The 25,000-nt window shown below is 44.5% G+C and overlaps 1 protein-coding gene across 2 annotated transcripts in view; it reads left to right on the forward strand.

Moving 5' to 3' along the window:
- scube1 (signal peptide, CUB domain, EGF-like 1) overlaps positions 1-25,000 on the forward strand; it is a 203,843-nt gene that overhangs the window by 112,476 nt on the left and 66,367 nt on the right. The window contains exons 6-7 of one of the 2 annotated variants that reach the window (XM_063217132.1): positions 6,579-6,695; positions 18,118-18,207. In XM_063217132.1, coding sequence (XP_063073202.1) covers positions 6,579-6,695; positions 18,118-18,207 — 207 coding nt within the window. The remainder of the gene's footprint in view (positions 1-6,578; positions 6,696-18,117; positions 18,208-25,000) is intronic. The other variant, XM_063217133.1, reaches the window with a different exon arrangement.

Genomic DNA, 25,000 nt, shown 5'->3' on the forward strand with positions numbered 1-25,000 from the left:
CCACACCACACCTTGTCTTTCCCACACAAGAAAAGGACCCCGTTTCTCGAAAGCGTTGTTGCTAACTAGCTTCAATGCAATTTCCCATTGGGAACCAAGTAAGCTGCTAACTGGTTAGCAACGATGCTTTCGAGAAACAGAGTGCCTGTCTCCACCAATATTCCTTTTAATGTTACATTACATTAGACTTAGATGACACTTTTATCCAAAGCTATTTACAGTTATCTCATAAGTTCAGATTATTGATTACAGTCCCTGGATCAGTGTGGGGTCAAGGTCACATCAGCCATGGAGTGAGATTCAAACATGGATCCATCTGATATCAAGTCCATCTCCTTAACCACTAGGCCATGCTAGCCTTCTCTTTCTTCTCCTCCTCTGCACCAATCATCTGCATCTCCTCTCCCCTCTTTTACACAACGTCTTTTCCTCTCTCCTCCTCCTCCTCCTCCTCTGCTCCCCTTGATGTCTTGCACCCTTGTTACATTACGTTGCATTCAGTAGCTGAAGCTTTCATCCGAATTGACTTACAGTTACTGCAGGGTATTGGTTACAGTCCCTGGAGCATTGTGGGGTTAGGGCCCTTGCTCAAGGGCACTTGAGCCAGCTAATGGTAATGATGGGATGTGAACCTGCAACCCTCTGGTCCAAAGACCTCCTCTGTAACTGTGAAACCATGACTGCCCTCTTCCCACCACTCCTCCCACCCACCCTCCTCCTCCTCCTCCTCCTCCTCCTCCACATAATCTCTGCTACACTCAGCTCCTCCTTGTTGATCTCTCCTCCTCCTCCACCACCACTGCCCCACCCTCACTGCTGTCTTCCACACCACAGCTCTTGCTTCCCTCTCCCATTCCAATTCTCCTTCAACTCCTTCATCTTACATCACATCACCTCTACTTCCGCCTTCCACCTCCATCCATCTGTCTCGCCTCCCCGGTCTCCTCCAGCTCCGTCTCCCCTTTTCCAGACCCCTCCTCCTCCAAATTCCTCCTCCTCAACACATATCCTACTTCCCTCTACCGTAACATGTCTCCTTCACCCCCTCCTGTCCCTCCACCTCTCCTCTTCTACCTCACCTCCCCGGTCTCCTCCATCTCCGTCTCCACCCCCGTCCAGACCTCTCCTCCTCTAATTCCTCCTCCTCAACACATCTCCATGTCTCCTTCACCTCCTCCTCTCTTCTCCTCTCCCTCCACCTCCCCTCTTCTCTATCCATGACCTTATTCACCCCTCTCCTCCCCCTTTAACCTGAAAGCTTTTGCACAGACAACACTGCAGAGTAAAGGCCTGGGAAGATGGGAAGGGGAGATAAGGACGGAGGTATCGTTGGAGAACAGAGGGGGAAGGAGAGAGGGGTGGAGGTGGAGATGGAGGAGTAGAGAGGGGACTCTCCCTTCTTGTCTCTCTCTCTCTCTCTCTCTCTCTCTCTCTCTCTCTCTCCCTCTCTCTCTCCCTCCCTCTCCTTTTCTCTCACTTTCATGCTCTCTATTTCTCTCTCTCTTCCTTTATCTGCCCATGCATCCAAGGAGGAGGGGGGTGGGGGGGTGGTGGGGGTGGAGACAGAGATGGAGGAGTAGGGGAGGGATTTTTTTTTATTAGCCACACTTTGTTTGGCAACGCACTGTGCTCGCTAACGAAAACAAACAAGTAGTGAAATATTGCGAAATCTGGCAACATCCTCTCTCCTTCAGTGTCTCATTGTTATGTGTGTTTGGAATGTGTGTGTGTGTGTGTGTGTGTGTGTGTGTGTGTGTGTGTGTGTGTGTGTGTGTGTGTGTGTGTGTGTGTGTGTGTGTGTGTGTGTGTGTGTGTGTGTGTGTGTGTGTGTGTGTGTGTGTGTGTGTGTGTGTGTGTGTGTAATGGGAGAGAGAGAAAAAGGGAGAAAGAGAGAGAGAGAGGGAGAGAAAGAGAAGAAAGGGAGAGGTACGACTGTGGAGCTCAAGTAAGCAAGCAGGCCTTGTACTTTATTGCTGCGCACACAGACGCAGATGTTGCCAGTGCTGATTGCACAGGGCTGTAGGGATGAACGAACGGCTCTCACTTATTCTCTCTCTCTCTCTCTCTCTCTCTCTCTCTCTCTCTTTCTCCCTCTTTCTCTCTCGCTCTCTCTTCATGTTCATGCCTTCCCTCTCCTTATCTCTCATTTTCATGTTCTCTATTTTTCTCTCTCTTCCTTTATCTGTCCATGCATCCACCCCTCCAACCTATTTCTTCTTCTCTGTCGATACATGGGTTTCACGTTTGTAAACAATCCCTGGCTGCGCACTGTTCAACCTCTGATTGTTGGAAACCGCTGTCGGTCAAAAAATGGCTGCCAGTATCTTGCCCCTTCTCACAACATCAATGTTTATAAAGGAAAAAAAACCTATGACATATTTGAAGAGTTCAGATGCAAAACCCCCTAAGTGCCATTTCAGAAAATAATCTTAATTAATTTTTATTTAATACAAAGCTATCAAAATTGCATATTTTTTATTTTATTTATGTAATATAACTATTTATATGTATTATCAAGTACATGAATGTAAACCAAACCAACAACGGGGTTCTCTAAAAATATAGAAGTGTAGGTCTTCAGAAATGGAGTTAGGGGGTTTTGCATCTGAACTCTTCATTTATTCTTACTTTTCTTTTTCCTACCTTCTTTCATCTCTTTCACCCTCTCTCTTTTCATCACTCAACCCCCCCCCCCTATTCTCCACTCACTCATTGTCTGTGTCATTCTGTCTGTCTCCAGGGCTGTACTGGGAATATGGCAGACAGGCCATTTTCCCGGTGGGCCAACAGTCCCCGGGGCCGATGCTGGCCTTTTGTTTGCTTGTTTCATTAGAGACCGGCCCTCAGTTTTAAAATGGACAAAAGCACGTGGCTGTGTGTAGGGCTTTGTTCAAAAGATCAAATCACTTTTGAAAAGTGCGATATCGATTCAAAACTTTGTGGATTGATTTTTTGCATCACGCTATTTTCTCAACCACATCCTGTTGCTCTTGTCCACATTCACATAGGCTACATGCACAAATACACATGGCCTGTTCATGTAAATAGTGCCAGTCTTTTCCCAACTTTCTCCCTCATGCCAAGTTTCCCACTTCTTTCTCTCATACCATTTTGCGTATGTGCGAGCCTGAGATGTTTAGGTTTTTATATTGGATCTTACAATTCTAGGCAAAAATGGGTTAAAGTGACAACCCAGCCATACTAAAGATCGATATAGAATCGAATCGGATCAAGGATCGAATCAGATTGTGACCTTCTGGATCAGAATCGAATGAATCCAGGAGATCTGGATCGATTCCCAGCCCTAGCTGTGTGAGAGGTTGATCTATGCCAAAAAATGCCAGGACTGTTTTTCAACCTCAGCCCAGCCCTGGTCTGACTCTGTATTGTTGTATGATTTTGTATATACTGTACATACTGGCTTTGTCAGGCCATTTGTCTTCCCTGTGTGTCTCTCCTACCTCCTCACACTCAATCTCTGCCTCCTTTCTCTCACTTCTCTCTGCTCTTTCTCTTGCTCTTCTTCTAAGCCAGCCATCCACTCTTTTGTATTTACAATATATATATCCAGAACAAAGAAAAAAGGGTCAGAGGGCTTCGGCGTTCAGTCAAGTTTTGGCGAAGGTGCTCTTTGGTTATCCTTTACTAAGGATCCATCCATGTCAATGAAAAATATCCAAGGCACTCTTCTTCTTGGTTACAAAGCTTTTTAACCAAGAAGAAGAGTGCCTTGGATATTTTTCATTGACATATATACATATATATATATGCCTATGTATCACTTTTTCCTTTCCTTTCATTCAAACCCATATCCTCTCCTACTGCCCCTCTCTCTCTCTCTCTCTCTCTCTCTCTCTCTCTCTCTCTCTCTCTCTCTCTCTCTCTCTCTCTCTCTCTCTCCAGATAAAACATCCCTCCTTCCAAAACACTTGCCGTGCAGTTACCCCTCTAGGCCTCAGACATTCACACACACACACGCACGCACACACACACACACACACACACACACGCACACACGCACGCACGCACGCACGCACGCACGCACGCACGCACGCAGGCGCACACAGTCCTCCTCCTCCTCCGCCCGTATAGGCCTCTGAGGCATGCTAAAAGGTCATAAACATTAACACACTTTTGATTCAGCCGCCCGGGGACTCACTCCAAAGAGCTGCCGGAAAGCATGAACACTTTGGCACTAAATCTCTCTCTCTCTCCCTCTCTCTCTCTCTCTGTCTCTCTCTCTCTCTGTCTCTCTCTCTACTTTTCACGATTTTTCCTCCCACACACACTCTCTCTCTCCTCCCTTCTTTCCCTCTCAATCTCTTTCGTGCTCTCTATCACTCTCACTTTCTCTCGCTCTCACACACACACAATCTCTCTCTTCCTTTCTTTCTTTCTTTCTTTCCCAGTCTCCCCTCATTCCCTCCACTGTCTTTCCTGGGTCTCTTGATCTCTCTCCCTCTCTCTCTTTGTCCCTGTATGGGATCCTTCATTCCCACTATTGCTTTTCTCATTTCTGTCTCATTGTCCCCCTTCTTCCCCCTCTTTCTCATTTCAGTTCTCTCTGTCCTTTTCTCTTGCCTCTCTCTCTCTCTCTCTCTCTCTCTCTCTCTCTCTCTCTCTCTCTCTCTCTCTCTCTCGACATTTTTCTCGTCCTCTCACTGTCTCACCAAATCAAGTAATGGTTTATTGGCGCGGAGGCGCTGTGCAGTGTCGGCTGCCAAGTCCTTTTGTATGACAGAAGAGAACACAAACTAAACATATGTTGTAAATTACCACGAAATGTTACATGTCAATTTTATTACATTTGACCATAAAACTATGATAGACTACAAGCCAGATCATCATTCAAACCTCGGTAGCGAACAATAAAGAAAGGATATTGGCCCTTATTTTTAGCAGTGAATCTCGCCGTTCCTGACCTGCCTGTCTGTTTATCTGGCTGTCTGGCTGTTCTTCTCTCTCTCTCTCTCTCTCTTTCTCTCTCTCTCTCTCTCTCTCTCTCTCTCTCTCTCTCTCTCTCTCTCTCTCTATCCTCCAATTTTCTGCATGGTATGCTTCTCTCTTGCGCATCTTTGGCTTTATCTGTTTTCGTTGTCCTATCTCCACGTGAATGTCATCAGGATTTTTATGTATATCTCTCCTCGTTTTGGCATCCTCTGTCTTTCTCCTCACCGGGCTGTGTGTGTGTGTGTGTGTGTGTGTGTGTGTGTGTGTGTGTGTGTGTGTGTGTGTGTGTGTGTGTGTGTGTGTGTGTGTGTGTGTGTGTGTGTGTGTGTGTGTGTGTGTGTGTGTGTGTGTGTGTGTTTTGCAACCAGTGAAAAGACCTAGCTCATCTTCCGGTCTTCCTGTTTCTCTTGTTCTATATTTCATTTCTCTTTGTCTCTCCTTCACTTGGTCGGGCCCATGTTGCTTCAATGAGATTCGGGCAGGTCTATTGCTGCTTCCTTTTACGATGGTACAGCTAAACTCAGTCATGGAAACTCATTACACTACAGTTGGGATAATATTTTTGTATATGTACCTTTTATATGTAGTTCTCTCTCTTTCTTGTTCTCGTTTTCGTTGTCTGTCTATTTGCCTGATTGAATCAACTTTTGGTTTCACAATGCCGAAATCCCATGCTGTTCTTGTAGCTATACTGGTTGGTGTATTCACAAACAGGCTTCATCAAATCATAATCCTGTCTCAAATTCAGATATGTGGCTGCTATTGACGATGGACAAATGAGCTGCAGGCCTGCTGTCTCTGCCATTACAATCAACTGTGACGTCGTCAAAACTCTGTCTCATAAGCAGTAATGCAAAGTACACCATGACATATACTTGTACCAGAAACAAAAGCTATGGAATGTTGAAAACTAAACTGAGGCAGTTCAGAAATAACAGTCCTGTGGTTAAGAAATTCTCCCTCTAAAGGGCGATTTGTGAAATGCAGCTTTCACCAAGGTTGTAGGTACAACAGACCCAATGAAATCCAGTAAATGAGTAAATGGACATGGAAAAGCATAATATGGCCCCTTTAATTCCGAATGAAACTTAATTCCGTTTTGAAAACTTCATGTAAACACTTCATAATTTGGAATTATTTCCAGAATTCATGCTGCCCATTTACAAAGTGACCTTTTTCATGAATACTTACCATCATCAATTTCTAAGTAGGCCGATTCATTATGACTGTGAAGATGGCACTTTTCATACATGAAAAGGGGGATATTCTCCATGGTCTGCCATTTTGACTCTCCAAAATGGGCATTTTTAGGTGCAAAACTTATTGTACTTTCATCATAGTAAATATTAGGTCATTATTTAACAAATATTCATGAAAAGATAATTATATACCCCTATGCGAAGATGCAAGAGGCAGCAATTCAGACCCAATGCAGATGGCAAGGACCCAGCACATGCATCCTTGGTCCAATCGAAATGCTTTCTGATCCCCAGATGAAATGGATAAATGATGCATGAAAGTGCTTTTTGTAAATTCTGAGAATTAGTTCAATTCCAAACTATTTAATTCAGAATTATTCATTTGGGGTTAAAACACATCATGTAAACATGGCACTTGTGTATCACCAGTGACATGTCACTATGGTAATGGAGGATGCCAGCACTCGTGCGAGGAGACGGACTCTGGACCAGTGTGTGGATGCCATCAGAAATATGCCCTGCATTCGGACAGCAAGACCTGCATCGGTGAGTCATACACACACGCACACACATAGACACACACACACACACACACACACACACACACACACACACACACACACACACACACACACACACACACACACACACACACACACACACACACACACACACACACACACACACACATCATACCAACTAAGGGTTGGATCACCTGACAATCCTCAGATAGTCAATAATTAAACAAATCAAAGGTTTTCACTTAGACTTGCTTTGATTCCCCCCTCAGTATTTTGTGTTTTATTTATAGAAGATATAGCACAAACTGCCAATGTTCATCTTATTTTCTGTCTCTTACACGCACGCACGCACGCACACACACACACACACACACACACACACACACACACACACACACACACACACACACACACACACACACACACACACACACACACACACACACGCGCGCGCACACACACACACCACACACACACACACACACACACACACACACACACACACACACACACACACACACACACACACACACACACACACACACACACACACACACACACACACACACACACACACACACACACACACAGGAACGTGTTAGAGTACAATATGGGGCAGTTAATGTGTCACAGTCTGTGCCCAGCCCAGGCTTCTGTAACGTGTTTCAGAAGTTTGGGGCTGTGTGTAGGCAGCGTGTGTGTGTGTGTGTGTGTGTGTGTGTGTGTGTGTGTGTGTGTGTGTGTGTGTGTGTGTGTGTGTGTGTGTGTGTGTGTGTGTGTGTGTGTGTGTGTGTGTGCGTGTTTGTGAGTGTACGTGTGTATGTCTGTGTCTCTATGTGTGTGTGTGTGTGTGTGTGTGTGTGTGTGTGTGTGTGTGTGTGTGTGTGTGTGTGTGTGTGTGTGTGTGTGTGTGTGTGTGTGTGTGTCTGTGTGTGTGTGTGGGTTTGTGCGTGTACTTGTACGCCTGTGTGTGTTTGTGTGTGTGTGTGTGTGTTTGTGTGTGTGTGTGTGTTTGTGTGTGTGCGCCAGTGTGTCTCTGTGTGTGTCTATGTGTGTGAGTGTTTGCGTGTGTGTATGTGTGTGTGTGTTTGGTTGTGTGTGTGTGTGTTTGTGCGCATGTGTGTGTGTGTGCGTCTGTGTGTGTGTCTATGTGTGTGTGTGTGTGTGTGTGTGTGTGTGTGTGTGTGTGTGTGTGTGTGTGTGTGTGTGTGTGTGTGTGTGCACATGTGTGTGTGTGTGCGCCTGTGTGTGTCTATGTGCATGTGCGTGTGTGCCTGTGTGTCTGTGTGTGTGTCTATGTGTGTGAGGAGATAGGCTAGTCACTGGGAAGTTAATCACCCAGACGTCCGCGGTTGAAAAACACATTCATCATCTTCATTACGCCAGCGAGAAAAGAAAGAAAGAAAGAAAGAAAGAAGGAAAGAAGGAAAAGAAAGGAGAAAAGAAAGGAAAGGAAGGGAAATGAGGGGGGAGAAATACCGCACATCCACTGGGTTTAGCAGCAACATGTTTGCCAAAGCAAAAGAGAACGAAAAGAATCATTTAACACATTAAAGCGTCTCACAACGTTCACAGTTTCCTTTTCAAGGGACATAAAAATTCTTTGCACATACTGTATTTGTGAAAGACACATTTCAAATTCCAGGTAAGAACTGGTGCTGATTGGCGTCTTTGTGTATGGGGTTTAACAAAGGGTTTTTTTTCACCTGTGCTGGTGTCAGACATTATTTTTCCTCTCCTTTTCGGCTTTCTTTTAATGTTTTCTTTTTCTGTACATTTCCACTCTCCATTTTTCTTTTTTGGGTGGGGGATTGGGGGGTGGGGGGTGGAGGGGGTTAGCGTTGAGGAGGGGAGGGGTGTTATGGGTGTGTGGGTGCGGAGCTGAAAAAGAAGCTTGGGGGAATTGAAAGTGAAGTAGGCAGAGAGAAACACTTCCAAGATGGCTGTGAGTGTCATTGAGCGAGGTGTGTGTATCTATCCCCAGTGACCCACTGTTGGCTAAATCACCTTCAGAAGATGCCGTCTCGAAAATCCAGATGCCTTCACAAATCACACTCTCAGTAGCCCCCACGAGGGCTGTTTTGTGGGTCTGAACATTTTTATATTCCTAAATGGATTAAAAAGTCATCCATTCATCATCCTGGCTTTCAAAAAAGAGTTCAAATATATGAATATGATATTGTATGAAGTGAGGAGGTGTGCGTGTGCGCTCCCTCATTTGTGCAGGTGTTTTCGTCACACTCCTGCATGACCCCAAAATAAACTGAAACGTTCCAGACAGTGTCTGCACTGGGTGTTAAGTGCCTAAATGGCAGCAGCAGACACAGACCCATCTTAGCCAGCTATTTCTCTCTCTCCCTCTATCGCTCCCTCTCTCTCTCTCCCTCTCTCTGTCTCTCCATCTCTCTCTTTCTCCCTCTCTCTCCCCCTTTCTGATTCTCCCTGACTCTCTGTCTGTCTATCTGTCTGCCTTTCTCCTAGTCTCTCTGTCCACCTCTCTCTCTCTCTCTCTCTCTCTCTCTCTCTCTCTCTCTCTCTCTCTCTCTCTCTCTCTCTCTCTCTTTTGTCGACTTCAGGTTTTTCTGTGGTTAGCTCATTCGAGCTAGCGTTGGTATGTTACTTATGGGGTAACCAGGAGTCTTTTTTGACAGCTCCGTGTTGTTTAGACTCCAGCCATCAGTCACAGCCCACAACACTGTCACACTCGGCAGCACCATGCACCACTGTACTAAGATCACAGATCGTGTGTGTGTGTGTGTGTCTGTGTGTATATATGTGTGTGTGTGTGCGTGCTTATGTGTATGTTTGTGTGTGTGTGTATGTGTGTGTGCGTGTGTGCATGGGTATGCGTGTGTATGCGCGCGCGCGCGTGTGTGTGTGTGTGCGCATGCGTTTGTGTGCATGTGTGTGTGTGTGTGTGCCTTTTTGCGGGTTCTGCTGCTGCTTGTAATGCCAGCCCCTTGTCTGGGCAGTGATGGTTGGAATTAGATCCTGCCGATGCACTCAGTGGCCCAAATGGGATGAAACGCAAATGTCACGCATACACATCATCTGAAGCAGTGTTTTTCTAAATGGAAAATGGTCTGAAGCACCTACCAACGTACCAAGATGAAGAGACAAAGGCATGCAGGTTTTTTTTGAAGGGCCACAAAGCAACGTTCTCAGTTAATGTTTGTGTGATTTATTTTGTTTATATATCGTGTGCATTTGTGTGTCGAAATGTGACTATGATTTATGTCATGACTGTTTTCTTCAATGTTGTCAAAAAGGACACTCTGACATGTAGGCTACCCACTGTATGTCAACGAAGCTGATGGAATAAACCTTTGATATTGTCGTGTGCTGTCTTTCCTACTAAACCACTCTTTGACTACAGCTTGGGTGGGAGGGGCTGTGGTGTTATCTGTCCCCCAGACTAAAGGCCCACTCATAGTCTTTGTGTTAGGCAGAGGACATGCTTGTTGTTAGCCTTAAATTACGCACAGAACTGTGAACGGGTAGGGGGAAGATGTAGGGGGAACATGGCCAACGGCATTGTCTGTAGCCTCTTACTGCAGATGGTCTCGCCGACGGGCCTATTCACTATTTGCTGAAAATACTTAACTACATCATAACAACATTGCTATGACAGTACCGAGAGCCTTAAGTAACAGATTAAGACATAGCCATTACAATTTTGGTGATAGTAAGGTTATAACATAGGGGTTAATATTTTCTTTTTTTATGATTAGCAATTTGTTTTATTAATTAAAAAATGTCAAAACGTACAAAGTACACAATTCACTGTTCCGCAAACGCCTGCCCCGTTAGCAACGGTTCCTATGTCAGTCAAACACGCTCGTACTCCAGGTTCTCAGCATTGAAATGAATGGCGTAACATATTTTCACCCCTGTCAATATCGGCTCTGCCCAAAGAAATCACAAGCAATTTCTAGAAAAATGGCAAGAACTCAGATCAAAGCAGACGCAATATGCCTATGAAGGCTACATCCATGACATTATACCGTGTGTGTAGACAGTAAAAAGAGGTCAGGATAGAGGGTAAAGCATTGACGCTGAATGTATAGGGACTGAAACGTAGCAAGCGCCTCGTAATTTTGTAGCTTCTTGTCGGGAAAATTAAATATGAGAGCAGCAATGCTCGTGTACAGCAGGGTAAGTCAACTTTCACACTTGTAGCATTAAATCCGTGTGAATATCAGATTTGTAGCATTAAATCCACGTGATTGTGACAGCTTCTGTTGCTGACATTCAGCTGCTGGTCGTCCACCTTGCTCTTAACCCAGGTGAAAAACCCATATACTTAAAGTGTACTTTTTTTGACCGTACTTAGTACAAAGTGTACTATTTCCGGCGATTTAAAGTGTGCTTCATTGCACTATTAGTGCGCTGAAGCACTACTAAAGCAGTACTTCAGCACACTTGCAGCACACTGAGGATGCTAAATTGGCACCGCTTTTGGACAACTTTAAGTGCACTACAAGCATACTTTTGAAAGTATGCTCCAAACACGCTTTTCATGCATTCGTATGGCATTAAGAGTGTGCTTGAGTACACTTCTATAACATTTTATTGTTACTAGAAGTTCAATAAAAGTATATTAACTTCATGCTTCTTTGGACTACATTAGAACACTTTAAGTCTGTAAAAAGTATATCATATTAAGTATTGTAAATATATAACAGGCATGCTTGAAGTATATTTACAGTACACTCCCAAGTACATGACATAAATTGTAATACTACAATCCATGCTGGTCCTCAGAGCTTGCACATTACACACAGCCACATGTCACAGTAGTGTTACAGTATGCATGCCTTGCACGACTGACATTTACAATCATTGCATTGTTAGAGAGATTTCAGATACACATATCACTTTATTTCAGTCTTGCACCACCTTCCTGCAGTTCATCACTTGAATTGATCAATAATGGTGACCCTCTTTGATTTGCTTGAACAACTAGTTCCAACTTACCTCCCACCATGATATCATGGGAAGTGTGAGCCTATATATACCAGAACATATACGTGACCATCATAATGACGGTGGGAACATGGTCATTTTCTGTGTACCACTTTAAATTTTAAAAACCCCTACAATAAACACAGAATATAACGAGTAATATTTTCATGCAAACCAAAAATATTCCCTCAAGATAAATGGCTTTCTGTTTGAGAAATTTAGCTCCAAGAAGTCCATTGCATGATGGGACATGCATGATGGTGCATGATGGGTAAATGCACTTTGTGTAAGCACACTTTGAAGATATTTGGGTGAAGTACAATCATGGTGCACTTAGAAAAAGTGTACTTGCAATATGTTAAAGCGATTTACTTTAAAGCGCACTATAGAAAATCACACTTCGAAGACATTTGGGTGAAGTGTAATCATATTGCACTTTAAAAAAGTACAATTGCAATATGTTATTAAAAAATACACTTTAAGTAAGTTCACTATTAGAACACTATTAGTATATTCCTCTAAATACACTTTAGCCAAACATCTTCGAAGTCCACTTGAAGTATGGTTCGCTAAGTGTACTTTCTTTGAGAGCAACTTAATTACATCTAATTTTAAGTACACTTTAAATAAGCATATTGTAAACATACTTTTTCTTAGCACAAAAAGCATGAGTGCACTTTTAACATGCTAAGTACACTTCAGCCATGCTTTTATTGTACTAAATTGAACCACTTTTTCACCTGGGAATCCACAGCCTGTATTTCTCTCCCTGGCTCTTTGGTTTCGGGAAGGAACAAAATTTAACCCCTCCCTCGAACCTTTATGGATATCGGGTAGTCGATTTTACAGACAGCATAGCCACAACATTTAATTTTATCTTCAGGAGTAGGGGTCTCTCCCAAAGACTTCCATTCATCACAATGGCATGTTTGACTGAGGTCCCGAACTTAGTAACCATTGCTAATGCTATGATTGGTCAGTTACTGTTTGGGGGTTCGACTGCGGAAAGGTGAATTGCATCATTAATATTTTCCATCATTGTTCAACTCTACTGCAACCTCAACATTGAAGTTCAGAGGGTAGCCCCTCATGGTTTTGTCAATATTACACCGTACACACGCCACGTCTGTGTACGCTGTGTCTGGGGCTGTACCGCACAAAAAAATTGATATAAAATTCATATGGCATCACATTTATGACCAAAAAGAGCACATGCACGCGTATCCTCTAGCAAGCATGTCCCCGGCCTTAGGCATGCAGTATTCATGAGTAGCATTTCACACGCCATATCCATTGATTTTGCTCAAAGTTTGACATTGGGCAGAATGTGATTACGGATTAAACAAACCGAAGAAAAAAAAACAGGGCCTAAGTCAAAAATCAGCAGAGGTGGGAAGGTATTAACGTGTAGAATGTGTGGAGAAATACACACATGTAACTGGCAAATGTACAGAGGTCTCAGAAGTAAAAGTAAAAGTAAAGAAAGACAAAAACAGTTTCCTCCCTACTTAGGTAACTTATCTGAGTATCCAGTAGACCTGTGTACTTACTCAGCTGACTCAACACTGGTTGGGTCAAATTTGTTGTGGTGGGTCCTTGTTAGGTGTTTAGTGTTTTTCAGTAACAACAGTCAGTCGGTACAATGTCGGAGTAAATGGCGTAACAGCTATGTAATATCATGTGCTATTGTTGTACTTACACTATGAATTTACTTTTACTTCTACTTTTGATACCTCTGCAAAATGTAGTGAATGAATGGGCCTTTACTCGTTCCACCACCCCTAAATCTGCCAAGCTGCAGAGCCCCTTCCCCCATCAACAGCACCAGGGGTTGACCTGGATGTGTTTTGTCTGCACACCTGTACGTTGTACCACCGTTGAAAAAAAAAGTTACGTTTCTGTGTTACTGTGCTCAATCATGGTTTTCCTTTCCAGCCCTGGAACTGGAGCAGCCTGGACCATCAGAAGGTGGGGTGAACCGAGAGGGGGGGTATCTTCAGGGTCACACATCATCTCCTGCCCCCCCCCTCCCCCCTCTCTCCTCTTTCCCCCTCCTCCTACCATGGAGTCTTCCCACACGGACCTTCCCCACTCCTCTCTGTTTCTGGACATGCTCCCACTGGACTCCTCCTCCTCCCCCTCCTCCTCCTTCTCGTGCAGCGCTCTAAATTGCCCTACCCCCACCCCCACCCCCTCTCCTCTTTTATATCCCCATCCCGCTTTCTTGTTCCTGTTTGTAGTGTCCTCATAGTTCCCCCCAATCTCTTCGCCCCCCACTGGCTCTTCCTGCGTAGCACTGTCTTAGGTCTTCCTCCACTTTCTTGTTCTTGTTCTTGTGTGCAGTACCCCCCCCCCCCATCCTCCAGGTTCCTCTCTCTTTTCTCCTCTTGTGTCTGGCGATGCCATAGGCTTCCTTATTCCACTACCTTTTCCTCCTGTTTTCTGGTGATAGTTACTGATTGCCTGTCTTGTCTTAGCATTGTTGTTTAGTGAATGAAAAAGGAAAGATATTCGAGGGTGATTCATATATTTGAGATTTTAAAAAATGAGTTTAAAAAAAGGCAAAGGCAAGGAAAGGAAATTGGGTAGAATAAAAACAAAAATAGAGGAAAAGTTCACTCGAGCGGACATCTCAATTGCAGCCTGATCAAAGCGAATAGAGGACCCCCCCCCCCCCACTCCTTCAAAAAATAACCGAAAATAAACACGAACACGAGCAATTCGAGAAAAAAAGCCCCCCTCAAGAACAAGCAAGACCTGAGATGGCATGTCATGTCCCCTTGTCCTCGACGTCCTGGATGTCCCCAACCCAGCCGCCCTCTCACCCACAGTCCTGTCCTCTGCCCACGAATGAGCAAACCACACATACCTACCCTACCATCCCACCAACTCACCACCTGCCAAATGACCACTATTTGCCCTCCTCCTCCACCTCACCTCCAACTGCTCCTCCACTCACCCTCCACTCCTCTCATTTATTCATCTATGTATTGATTCATTCATTCATTCATTTGTTCACCTTTCTCTCAATCTCGCTCTCGCTCTCGCTCTCTCTCTCTCTCTCTCTCTCTCTCTCTCTCTCTCTCTCTCTCTCTCTCCCCCTCTGTCTTTATTTTGGTGCTGAGAGTGGAGTCCATCTCCAGTTGTGGCTCAGCCTCTGGGATCTCCGTCTCGGTACTCTACTCCACGCCTCCAGTCATGTTAGCAGCATGCACCCCTATCTCCCCTCCCTCCCTCTCCTTCTCTCTCTCTCTCTCTCTCTCTCTCTCTCTCTCTCTCTCTCTCTCTCTCTCTCTCTCTCTCTCTCTCTCTCTCTCTCTCTTCCGCCATTTTTGTTATTCATGAGTCTTGTCTTGTTCCCTCGCTCATCGTCATTATCTCCCTCTCTACTTTTACGTCTCTTCTTTTTGACCCTCTTTCTCTGCCTCTCAGTTAACACACTACTCTCACCTGTCTGCATGGGAAAAGTGTCTTTGCATCTCTTCCTTTATTTTTGTTTACTTTGTTTAGTTTGTTTATTTTGTTTGTTTTTGTTTGTTTTGTTTGTTTCTTGTTTGTTTGTTTTTCCTCCCCGTTGACCGGTAACTCGTTAGTAATAATAGTAATACCTCCCTTTTTGCACACTGAATAGCTTTGCCCATTATAGAGATAATGACTAATTATTTGTCTTACTCCTGAGCCACCAACACACCCCAACCCTCAAGTGATTACTAAACACCACCCCAACTCGACCGCACCCCACCCCACCCCACCCCAGCCCAACCCCTTTACACTTACACCTACTTCAAGAGGAGGTATTAAGACCAAGGAGTCCACCCTCCCCCCCTTCATAAACCAAATAGTCCCATGTCTTCCCCTAGTGCGGACTGGGGACACAGGGTCCACACACAAACACTTACATGCACATATATGTATCTGCGCACACCCCTAAGGCACAGTTGTGTCTTTTTCTTCCACAAAACACTCTGAATTTCTCTTGCTTTCTCAACTCCCCTCTATTTCATGCAACATTCAAACATGTAAATCTAAAACATACAAAAGTGCACACAGAAACAATGTGCATTCAGCTATTTATTTCCCCCGTAGCAATGTTGCCACCTTTATTTTGCCCCACTGACTATGCACCCCGACTACAGTCAGCCTATGCTGTTCTCTGAAGCCGATTGTCCATATGCAACCCTACTTTTTAAAGCGCCGTTTATACATACCCGATATTTTGATATACGAACAAATTTGCATACATATGCTGCCAAGAGCTGTCATAAATACGTTAAGCCTATGCGCGGTAAGGAGAATGCCATACAAATGCCAACCGGAGTTTTTTTTTTTTTAAACAATCTCCACTTTTCCCGAAGTTTTTAGGAAGCTTCGTTTTCCATGGAAAAACCTCAGTTTGTGTGTAAACGAAAGACACAAACGAAGGGAAAGGTTTTCATTTATCAAAATATCTGGGTATGTTTAAATATGCCCAACCCCTGCCCCTTCTCCAACCCTGTCTTTCACAGCTTGTTACATCCTGACTCCTCTTCACCTATTCACCATTCAGTTATGGTCTCTGTCTCTGTCTCTGTCTCTGTCTCTCTCTCTCTCTCTCTCTCTCTCTCTCTCTCTCTCTCTCTCTCTCTCTCTCTCTCTCTCTCTCTCTCTCTGTCTCTCTCTCTCTCTCGCTCTCTCTCTTTCTCTCTGTCTCTCTCTGTGTGCCTGTCTCTCTCTGTCTGTTTCTTTGTCTTTGTCTCTCTCTCTCTCTTTCTCGCTCTGTATGTATGTATGTATGTATGTCTCTAGAACAATACTAACTCCCATTCTTTGCCCTGTCTCCCCATGTACATGTACATGTATTTTGCTGCTACATTCGCCATGCATGCCTCTTTAACCACGGCAACAACTTGCTGCAACGTGCTGCAACACACCTTGCTGCCATATGTCTGCCATATTTGCTACCTTTGCTACCTGCCAATGCCAAATGCCAATTGCCAATGCCCCGCCCACTCCCCACCCCTCCAGCCAATCGCTGCCAGCCACTGCTCCTCCGCTTGGGAACCTTTAAGTTCTCCTGCGTTGACTTGACTGTCCAAGCCAGTTGTGATGTGTTCCATAGACAAACAGGCAACCAGCACTGTCCCCCAGACTGACATACAGCCGTCTGCATGCTCTCCCTCTCTCTCTTCACTCTTCTCTCTCTCTCTCTCTCTCTCTCTCTCTCTCTCTCTCTCTCTCTCTCTCTCTCTCTCTCTCTCTCTCTCTCTCTCTCTCTCTCTCTCTCTCTCTCTCTCTCTCTCTCTCTATCTGCCTCTCTGTGTCTCACTCTGTCTTTCCCTCCCTCTCTGGTCTCTCTGGACTTTAAAGACTGTCTTTCCATTCTTTTTCTCTCTCTTTTTGATCTTTCTCTCTTTCTTTCTCCATCATCGGCCACTGTGCAATCCATTTCTCCCATGCCGCTCTTGCGCCCATGGGAGGCAACTGTTCCTGGTTCATGGCTCCTTTTCAGTAATGCCATCACTCCTACATGTTCCACCCTTTTCCTGTTTGTACGGTTTCATATTTGTCCTCTATCACTCTCTCCTGGTGTCATCTTTTTTTTCTCATGCAGTTTGCTTCTGGCCATATAGTATATCCATCCATCCTTTCATCCACCCATCCATCTATCTGTCTATATCACCCTATCCATACCTCTGTCAATGTCTTATCCATCCATCCATCCATCCATCCATCCATCCATCCATCCATCCATCCATCCATCCATCCATCCATCCATCCTTTTCATCTTCTTCTGCTTCCGTCCTGCGCTCTGTGTCTGTCCTTGGTCTGTTCTTTTGGGCTTTTAGCAAGGGAATCGCTGTGTCAAAATAAAAGTAGCCGTTTGATATGGAAGACAGGAACTGCAACGGCGACATCAGCAATACCAGTGCCCCTTCCCTTCCCTCTCCTCACATCCCCAGTCCATCCTAACTTCCCCCTCTCCTACCATACCCGTCCCATTCCCGTCCTGTCCTCCATTATCCCAAATTGCCCCCCTTTTTAAAGCCACGAAATGGCAAACCTCCCCCCACCTCCTTCCCTCCTTGTCCACTCCATAAATATGTCATGGTATTGTTCTTCTCAGTTTTTGTTTGGAAAAAAATCATATTGGGAGAATACTTATTTGATTTTTTGATTTGGGGAATGCTTCAACTTGTTATATATATTTTTTCTCATTTCATTTTTGATTCAGCGGTGGGCTTTAACACTCTAACAGGGATATTGGCGCTTCCTCATGGCTTCTTGCTTCCTGGCTTTGGTTTATTTTTTCTTTTCATTTCGCTTCATTTCATTTCATTTGATTCATTTCATTTTACTTTTTTATTTGTTTTTGTTTTGTTTTCCCTCCATTTTTTGGTTTGCTCCAATGCCAAGAGGACCGGGCTGTCTGTGGCAGGCGGTGAATCATTAGCTTCTCATTAACCAACTGCTCCCTGTTTGTCCCCTGTCACTTGTGTTTTTAGAGAAAGATGAGGCTGCAATTGAGAGCTCTGAGTTCAATGCCACGTCACTAGCTGATGTGGACAAGAGGGTGAAACGGCGGCTACTTATGGGTAACTCTTTTCTTCCTCTTTCTATGTGTTGCCATGGCGCTTGTGCTTGTTTTTACCCTTCTCTCCTTTTGCTATCTACCCCCTTTTTTACTTTTTTGGTGTTTTGAGGTTTTTTTCTTTTACTTTTTTATTCTTTTTAATTTTTTTATTCTTTTTGTGTTTATTTTACTTTTTGGGTTACAAAAAAAAACATATAGACAGACAGTCCCTCTATGATCACAACCAACTCATTCCCAGGTCCACCCTCATCCCTGGGCAATGCTCCATAAACCTGTGGAGGTCAACAGAACTAACCAAGGCTATGTAACATGTCAAAGATCTTATAGGTAGGATTCTGTACTCCTCATCCCGTAAACGGTGGAAAACCAAGAACAATCAAAGCAGAAAACAGTGTGTTGGGAAAACAAAATGCAATAACACAGATCTGGTATGTCGATGGGTCAGATGACCTTTTGAGGAGTTAGCAAATCTATCCTATAATGTCTTTGGCCTGCCATAGCTATCCCTCCTAAGGCAAACATGATGTCTCTGTCACAGACCTTGTCTGTGAAGATTCTCATTCATCCAGGGCATGTTCTTCAAACAGTTTAGCTGTAAGCAACTGGACGTTGAAGATGAAGATGTTTCGCTTCTCATCCAATTTAACTGGCCATCTGTCCTTACATGGAGATTATATGGAACACTAATGACTCTTGCCACCTAGCTATGTGACTCCTTTGTCAAGTGCTGAAGGGAGGGTCTAAAGAGGTATACCAGAGATGGTGGAAAGGCACCAAGAAAATCTTTGGTATAGTTTCCAGCATTCCCTCTTCATCGACGATAACTGAAAAACTTTGTGGGATTAGGAGTGAAACGTCTTCAAGATCAAATAACTCCACTGGCTTACAGTTAAGCTCTCTGGACGGTATCGCCTCATGACTTTCTCCACTGTTGGGCTAAGGCCTGTAGGGATCAACTTGGACGTCATCTCCTACTGTACCTATGCCCAACCTCCTCCACCCTAGCACCGTCCTCCCTCCCTCCATTGCCAATCCTGCCCACTAACCCAACACCCCTCTCGTTGGTATAGTCAGACACCTAGAGCCCACCATTTCCCTTCCTGGATCCCTAGGCTTTTGTGTGGCATGCTCCACAATCTCTTGATACAAGACCTCTTGGATGCTAGTTTGACTATCCCACTGCACAGACATAAAAATAGAAAAACTGTGCTTGACCGGTTATCTCTGAGCCTTCCTGTACCCTGGCTGGACTGAAGGGGGACTCCCCTACTCTATGGGGCAGAGGTGCTCAATCTTCCTCTTGAAGATCTATTCCCAAACGGTTCTGATTTGCATGCCTGGTAGCTTGCATGTCTGGCTAACACCTAGATGCATTCAATGTTTTCAGTCCATGTACTGTAGATGAAGAGGAAGATAGGGCACTCTCTGTGCTTCGAGTGTCCAATAGAAGCCAGGCGAGAAAAACTGAAACATTTCTACAAGCAAGAAGACTTTCACAGTACAAAGCGAGGTGCCACACTGTTTCAAAATGTGGTCCAACCATTTTTAAACCAGACCAGAATCATCTTAACACTGTAAGCAAGCACAATATCAAACAGGTTGATCAGAAAATCAGTGGCATAGCCTATGTTGAGGGAACAGCTGTTTGTTGGGCAGCTCTCTGACTTGATAGTCTCTGACTTGGTCGATGGTAGATCCTATTGGGAATATAGGTAGGGTGGGGAATGTAGGTTGCGATTCTACCACTTGGGGATACAAGACATTCATAGATCATTCTGTTGCGCCGCCCCACAGATTGAAAACCGAGCACCAGAAATTGATCAACAGTTGCGAATACGTACAAGTCAATGGGGTACACTTAGAGCATATGTACAGTATGCACTGACAATATTGCTTATTCATCAAAAGTCTCTGTTTCTCCTGGGTAACCCGGGTCTGGGGTTTCTGTGTCTAATTCAATGTAAGTCACCCTGGCTAAGAGTCGCTGAGTTGGTGTAAAAGGAGTAACGTACAACAGTATTTTGCATGACTTTAAAGCCACACTTTGCACAGCTGGCCAGCAGCACCTAAAAAAACCCCCTAAAATTAAAAACCTAAAATTAGCAAGTTGCCTAATCCAAATTTCAGAATGTTGTTGAAATCTGAAATTGGAGAGAAAGTAGAGTCAACTATTTTGTGAAGTGGAGTAGAGTCAACTATTTTGCCACAATAGTGGAAAGGTTTTGTTTTTAAAGATTTCCACCTTTTTCATCCCAAAGAACAAGAGCACCAAAAGCTGTATGGGAATTAAGATGACTCTTCACTCCACAGCTCTTGACCTGAACAGAGTGTCAATGCATGGTTCATTGGTTCAGGGTGATTTTGGTCTGTAGACAATTATAGTGGTGACCATTCATTATCATCCCTATCCTTTACACTTCTTCTTTATTTTCCATTTATACAATAGTTCGATCCGGTCAATTTATTTTGCGATATCTGATTGGATGAGACGTGTTCTACTGGCATTCTACGCGTGGTAAGGGGGAGGATGTCTAGGTGGACATCATCCCCGGAGACTCATCACACCTAATAATCACTCCGCTGTGGATAGAATGTAACCAGGGCCGTGCATTTTGAACTCGCCATCATTCTATCTCATAGCTACTGCGGTGAAAGTGAATGTAACTAGGGCCGCATATTTTGAACTCGGCATCATTCTATTCCATTGTTCCATGCCGGACTAAGTTAGGCGCACGCACGCCTGCATGACAGAGATGCGTGTCCTAGTTAGCTGATTATAGTGCAGTTGTCTGGGCAGTTGGCACACCTCTGTGGCCGCTATTTCGTAGCCCTTTGAAGACAATCTATATGTAGCTTACTATTTAAAATTTCTATTCATACACGGAAGATAATTTCAAACGGGAGATATGCGGGACAACGGACACTTTTTTACAGAGAGACAGCAAGGCAATGTCAATATCCTGCCGTGTATGAGAATCGCTATAATCGGATCTCATTTGCGCTGCGGGAGAAGGAAGAGATGCCCTTAATATATCAGCAAGCTTGCCGTCCACATGCAAATCAATGAATAGGTGTAGTCTACAAAGTGGGCATCTGGAAGCAAGATACCGTGTGCCATGCAATTTGAAACGATGGCCGCTTGGAACTGGAATGAGTTGCCTTTCAGTTTATTGGGGGGGGAATGTGAACCCCTTCCTCGGGTGCACACCCACATCAGACGTTTGCCTGAGAAAGTGTTTCAGCAACAATGTTGTAGCCTAGGCCTACAGCAGTAGCTTAAAGCAGACACCGGGGTAACATAGGCGTGTGAGAACAGTGCTCGGATCTTACGCTGGACTAGAGAGGGAAAGACGAGGGAGGTGTGTCTTTACGCAGCTAATAACAATGTTTTATCAGCAAGTTTGCGGTCCACAAAAATGCAAAAATCAGTGTCGGCCAAAAGGCTTACAAAAGTAGGCATCTAACTAAAAATATTGAAGTTGCACAGTGTTCACATGCATCATGCATCATTTTAGTAGGGCCTAAGCAAAGCCCAGTCGCAGTCCACACAGAAATGCGCATCACATAGTTTCAAGGAACGTTGCGCGCTGGCACTGTCAGCTCGTCATTGCATAGCAACCATACAATCAATTCGGAACTACTTTGCTTAGCGGAGCAGGTAAACAACTGATGATGAAGGTAACTAATAAACATTTATTCGAAAATGTATTCTGGTATTTTTCTTGGCAATTGAACTATTGTATAAAAGCAATATGACCCCCGTGGTCAGGATGATGTGAACTGACATCCTCCCAGGTGTGATTGCCGACAGCACTCAGCCTTCGGCTTCGTACCTATGGCCGAACCACACCCGGGAGGATGTTCGTTCACATCATCCCTCCCACTCGGGTCATACTGCTTAATTGGCTTATTGACATGTATTGAATGTAGGAGATAGAGAAAACAATAGGAAATGGGCCTGAAAAAGAAGTATAGACTTCACTTTCACACGTTCACTGTTGGAGAAAACAACAAAACTGACATTGTCATGCCTTAACTGCTTTTGTCCAGTAACATAAAAATATAGTTGGATCTTTGTGGGATCATTTACCATCAATTCCTGACCCAGAAATAGTTCCTTCCTCTTTTGTTAGAATCCAAAAGGGAGTGAGATGTCAGAAGCCTTTCCTCTGCTTCTCCACATTCCGTCAATTTTATTTTTATTGCATGGACTGCTACGGTAATATGAGCACAGGTTTAGGACATCCGACAGCTAGCTCCCCTGATTACACCTTAGCAACTGGCTAATGTTGTCCTTGTTAATGTTAGTGTGATGGTGTCCCAAATAGTCTAGTCTATCTCTAGCCACTCATTATTTCAGGGGACCTCATTCTGTTCTGTTTAGCCACCTACAGTGCCTCCACAAGCACTGTATTTGGGACAGGCCACCACTGCTACCCTTTTCTTCTCAATTATGGCTATTTGCAAACATGGGGTCCCATTCATCCTCTTTCATCACACAGCTGACCTCTCATTACATTACATTACATTACATTACATTGCATTTCGCAGACGCTTTATAACCAAAGCGACTTTCAAACGAGGACATAATCATAGCTAACATCACTAGCAGATATAAAGTGCTAGTGATGTTATGGTATGGTTATGTCCTCGTTTGTCATTAGGCTGTCTTAAACATTCCTGGAAGAAATAAATAAACTTCTCATCAACTTGTCATCCTGTAGATATCCCTCCAGCACCCCCCCCCCACCCCCCAGTAAAATCTATATAACAAAGTATCTATAAAACAAAGTGCCAATGTACTCTAGACAGATTATTGAATTTATTATGGTGCTGGTTCTTCAGCCGTTGAATGTACAGGATTGTATTGACTTCGGGATAGATACTCCTCTGAACAACCAAAAGTGTGTGTGTGTGTGTGTGTGTGTGTGTGTGTGTGTGTGTGTGTGTGTGTGTGTGTGTGTGTGTGTGTGTGTGTGTGTGTGTGTGTGTGTGTGTGTGTGTGTGTGTCTGTGTGTGTGTGTGTGTGTGTGTGTGTGTGTGTGTGTGTTACAGTCTCTAGCAGGCACATGTCTGTGAAGCAGTGCAGTGTGAGATTTGACACTCCTGGCCTCTGGTTGTAGCTGCAGCCAACAGCACCGGACTGTGAGCTATACTGACAAATTAAGGAACCCGCATGCAGAGCACACTCCACAGATGGAGAGAAAGAAAGAAGCAGAGAGAAAAGGGTGAAGATGGAGGGAAGGAGAAAGTGGGAGAGAGGAGTGGAAAAGGGGGAGAGAAAAAAAGAGGGTGAGAAAGCTGGGCGGAAGTAAAGAGGAAGGTAACAGACTGAGGTAGAACGGACGTTTGGGGACTCAAAATACGTTTGGAGATTAAGAGAGGTGGGGGATGAGGGGAAGAGAAAGAGGAAAGACAGGATGAGAGACAGAGAGAGGGAGAGAGAGAGGGGGGGGGAGAGAGAGAGACAGAGTCTACAAGCACTACAAGGAGGCACTTGAAGGCCATAGCCATCTATGTCGGCCAATCAGGGAGTTGAGAATTTAAGGAATTCCCGTTTTCAAATAAAGCATGCATGTGCCAGACACATGTGATGTAGTAGGAGCCAGGGACAGATTACTGCACTGGCCTACCAGGCCCAGGCCCAAGGGCCCAAGAGTCAAAGGGCCCCCCTGAAGCTCTAACCTCTATAGTTACATTCTTGTATTGCATTAAAAGTTCTGTATTTTCATATTCTATCTGGCAACAATCCCCCAAACAGCTAAACAACATAGACTCTCACATCTGGCCTAAAACCCTGAATCGTTTTGTAAACTAGTAATACCCATGTGTCTGGCCCAGGGGCCCATGGAATCATCATCCGTCCCTGGTAACAGTGGCCCTGGCAGTTCTGATGCCGCCTTGCTAACCTTCAGCTACCTGTCCAAATAAACGGGCAATCCTCAGGACACCCTTCCTATGGATGGAAAGGGGGAAGCGGGTCAGTTGGGGGTCCTCGAAGGGTGTGGTGTGCTTTGGAATGCACTGGGCGAAGAGAGTGTGGGATGTTTCCGACACACAGTGGTGAAAGATAATCATTCATGGCACCCGGTGCTTTGAATGGCACACTCGCTCACACTCGCTCACACGCACACTGATTGTAGATGCACACATTCGACACATTCACACGTGCACACATTCATACACTCACAGACACACACCTTTGAATCACTCGTACGTGCACACACATTGTCAGTTTCATATATTCATCAGCACACAATGAACACACTCACACATGCACACATCTTGCTCAGATTCCCACATTAAACACAATCGCACTTCCACGCTCAGGTGCACACAGTAACCACACACACACATGCACACGTACTGTGCTCACATATGAAATGTACATACTATACATACATACACACTCATATATGTGCTTTTTCAGAATTATGCATACAACCTTATAATCTCTTCCGACAGACTGCCATCATGAAAAATCTGTTATTTTCACACAAGTGTATTCTGCGTACAGTATTGGTGCAATGCATTTCCGTTGTAAGTAATGGAGGGCATTTCCACAGAAAAGCAGCTCTGTCACGTCACGACTCCCACACGAGGCCTCAAATTTCTGTTGTTAATCTCGAAAATGCTAGGCTGTGCCCTGAACAAAGCCCTAAGCTGTCAGTAAACGACCATTTATGCATCTTTACTTTTGTCAACAACAGCAAAACGAGTAAGGAAAAGGGCGAAATTGTGCCCAGACCAAAACCAACCCTAATCTGTCACAGGGCGTTTGTAGAGTAGATTAT

Source organism: Engraulis encrasicolus, chromosome 15, assembly GCF_034702125.1.
Source record: "Engraulis encrasicolus isolate BLACKSEA-1 chromosome 15, IST_EnEncr_1.0, whole genome shotgun sequence".
NCBI classification, from domain to species: Eukaryota; Metazoa; Chordata; class Actinopteri; order Clupeiformes; family Engraulidae; genus Engraulis; species Engraulis encrasicolus.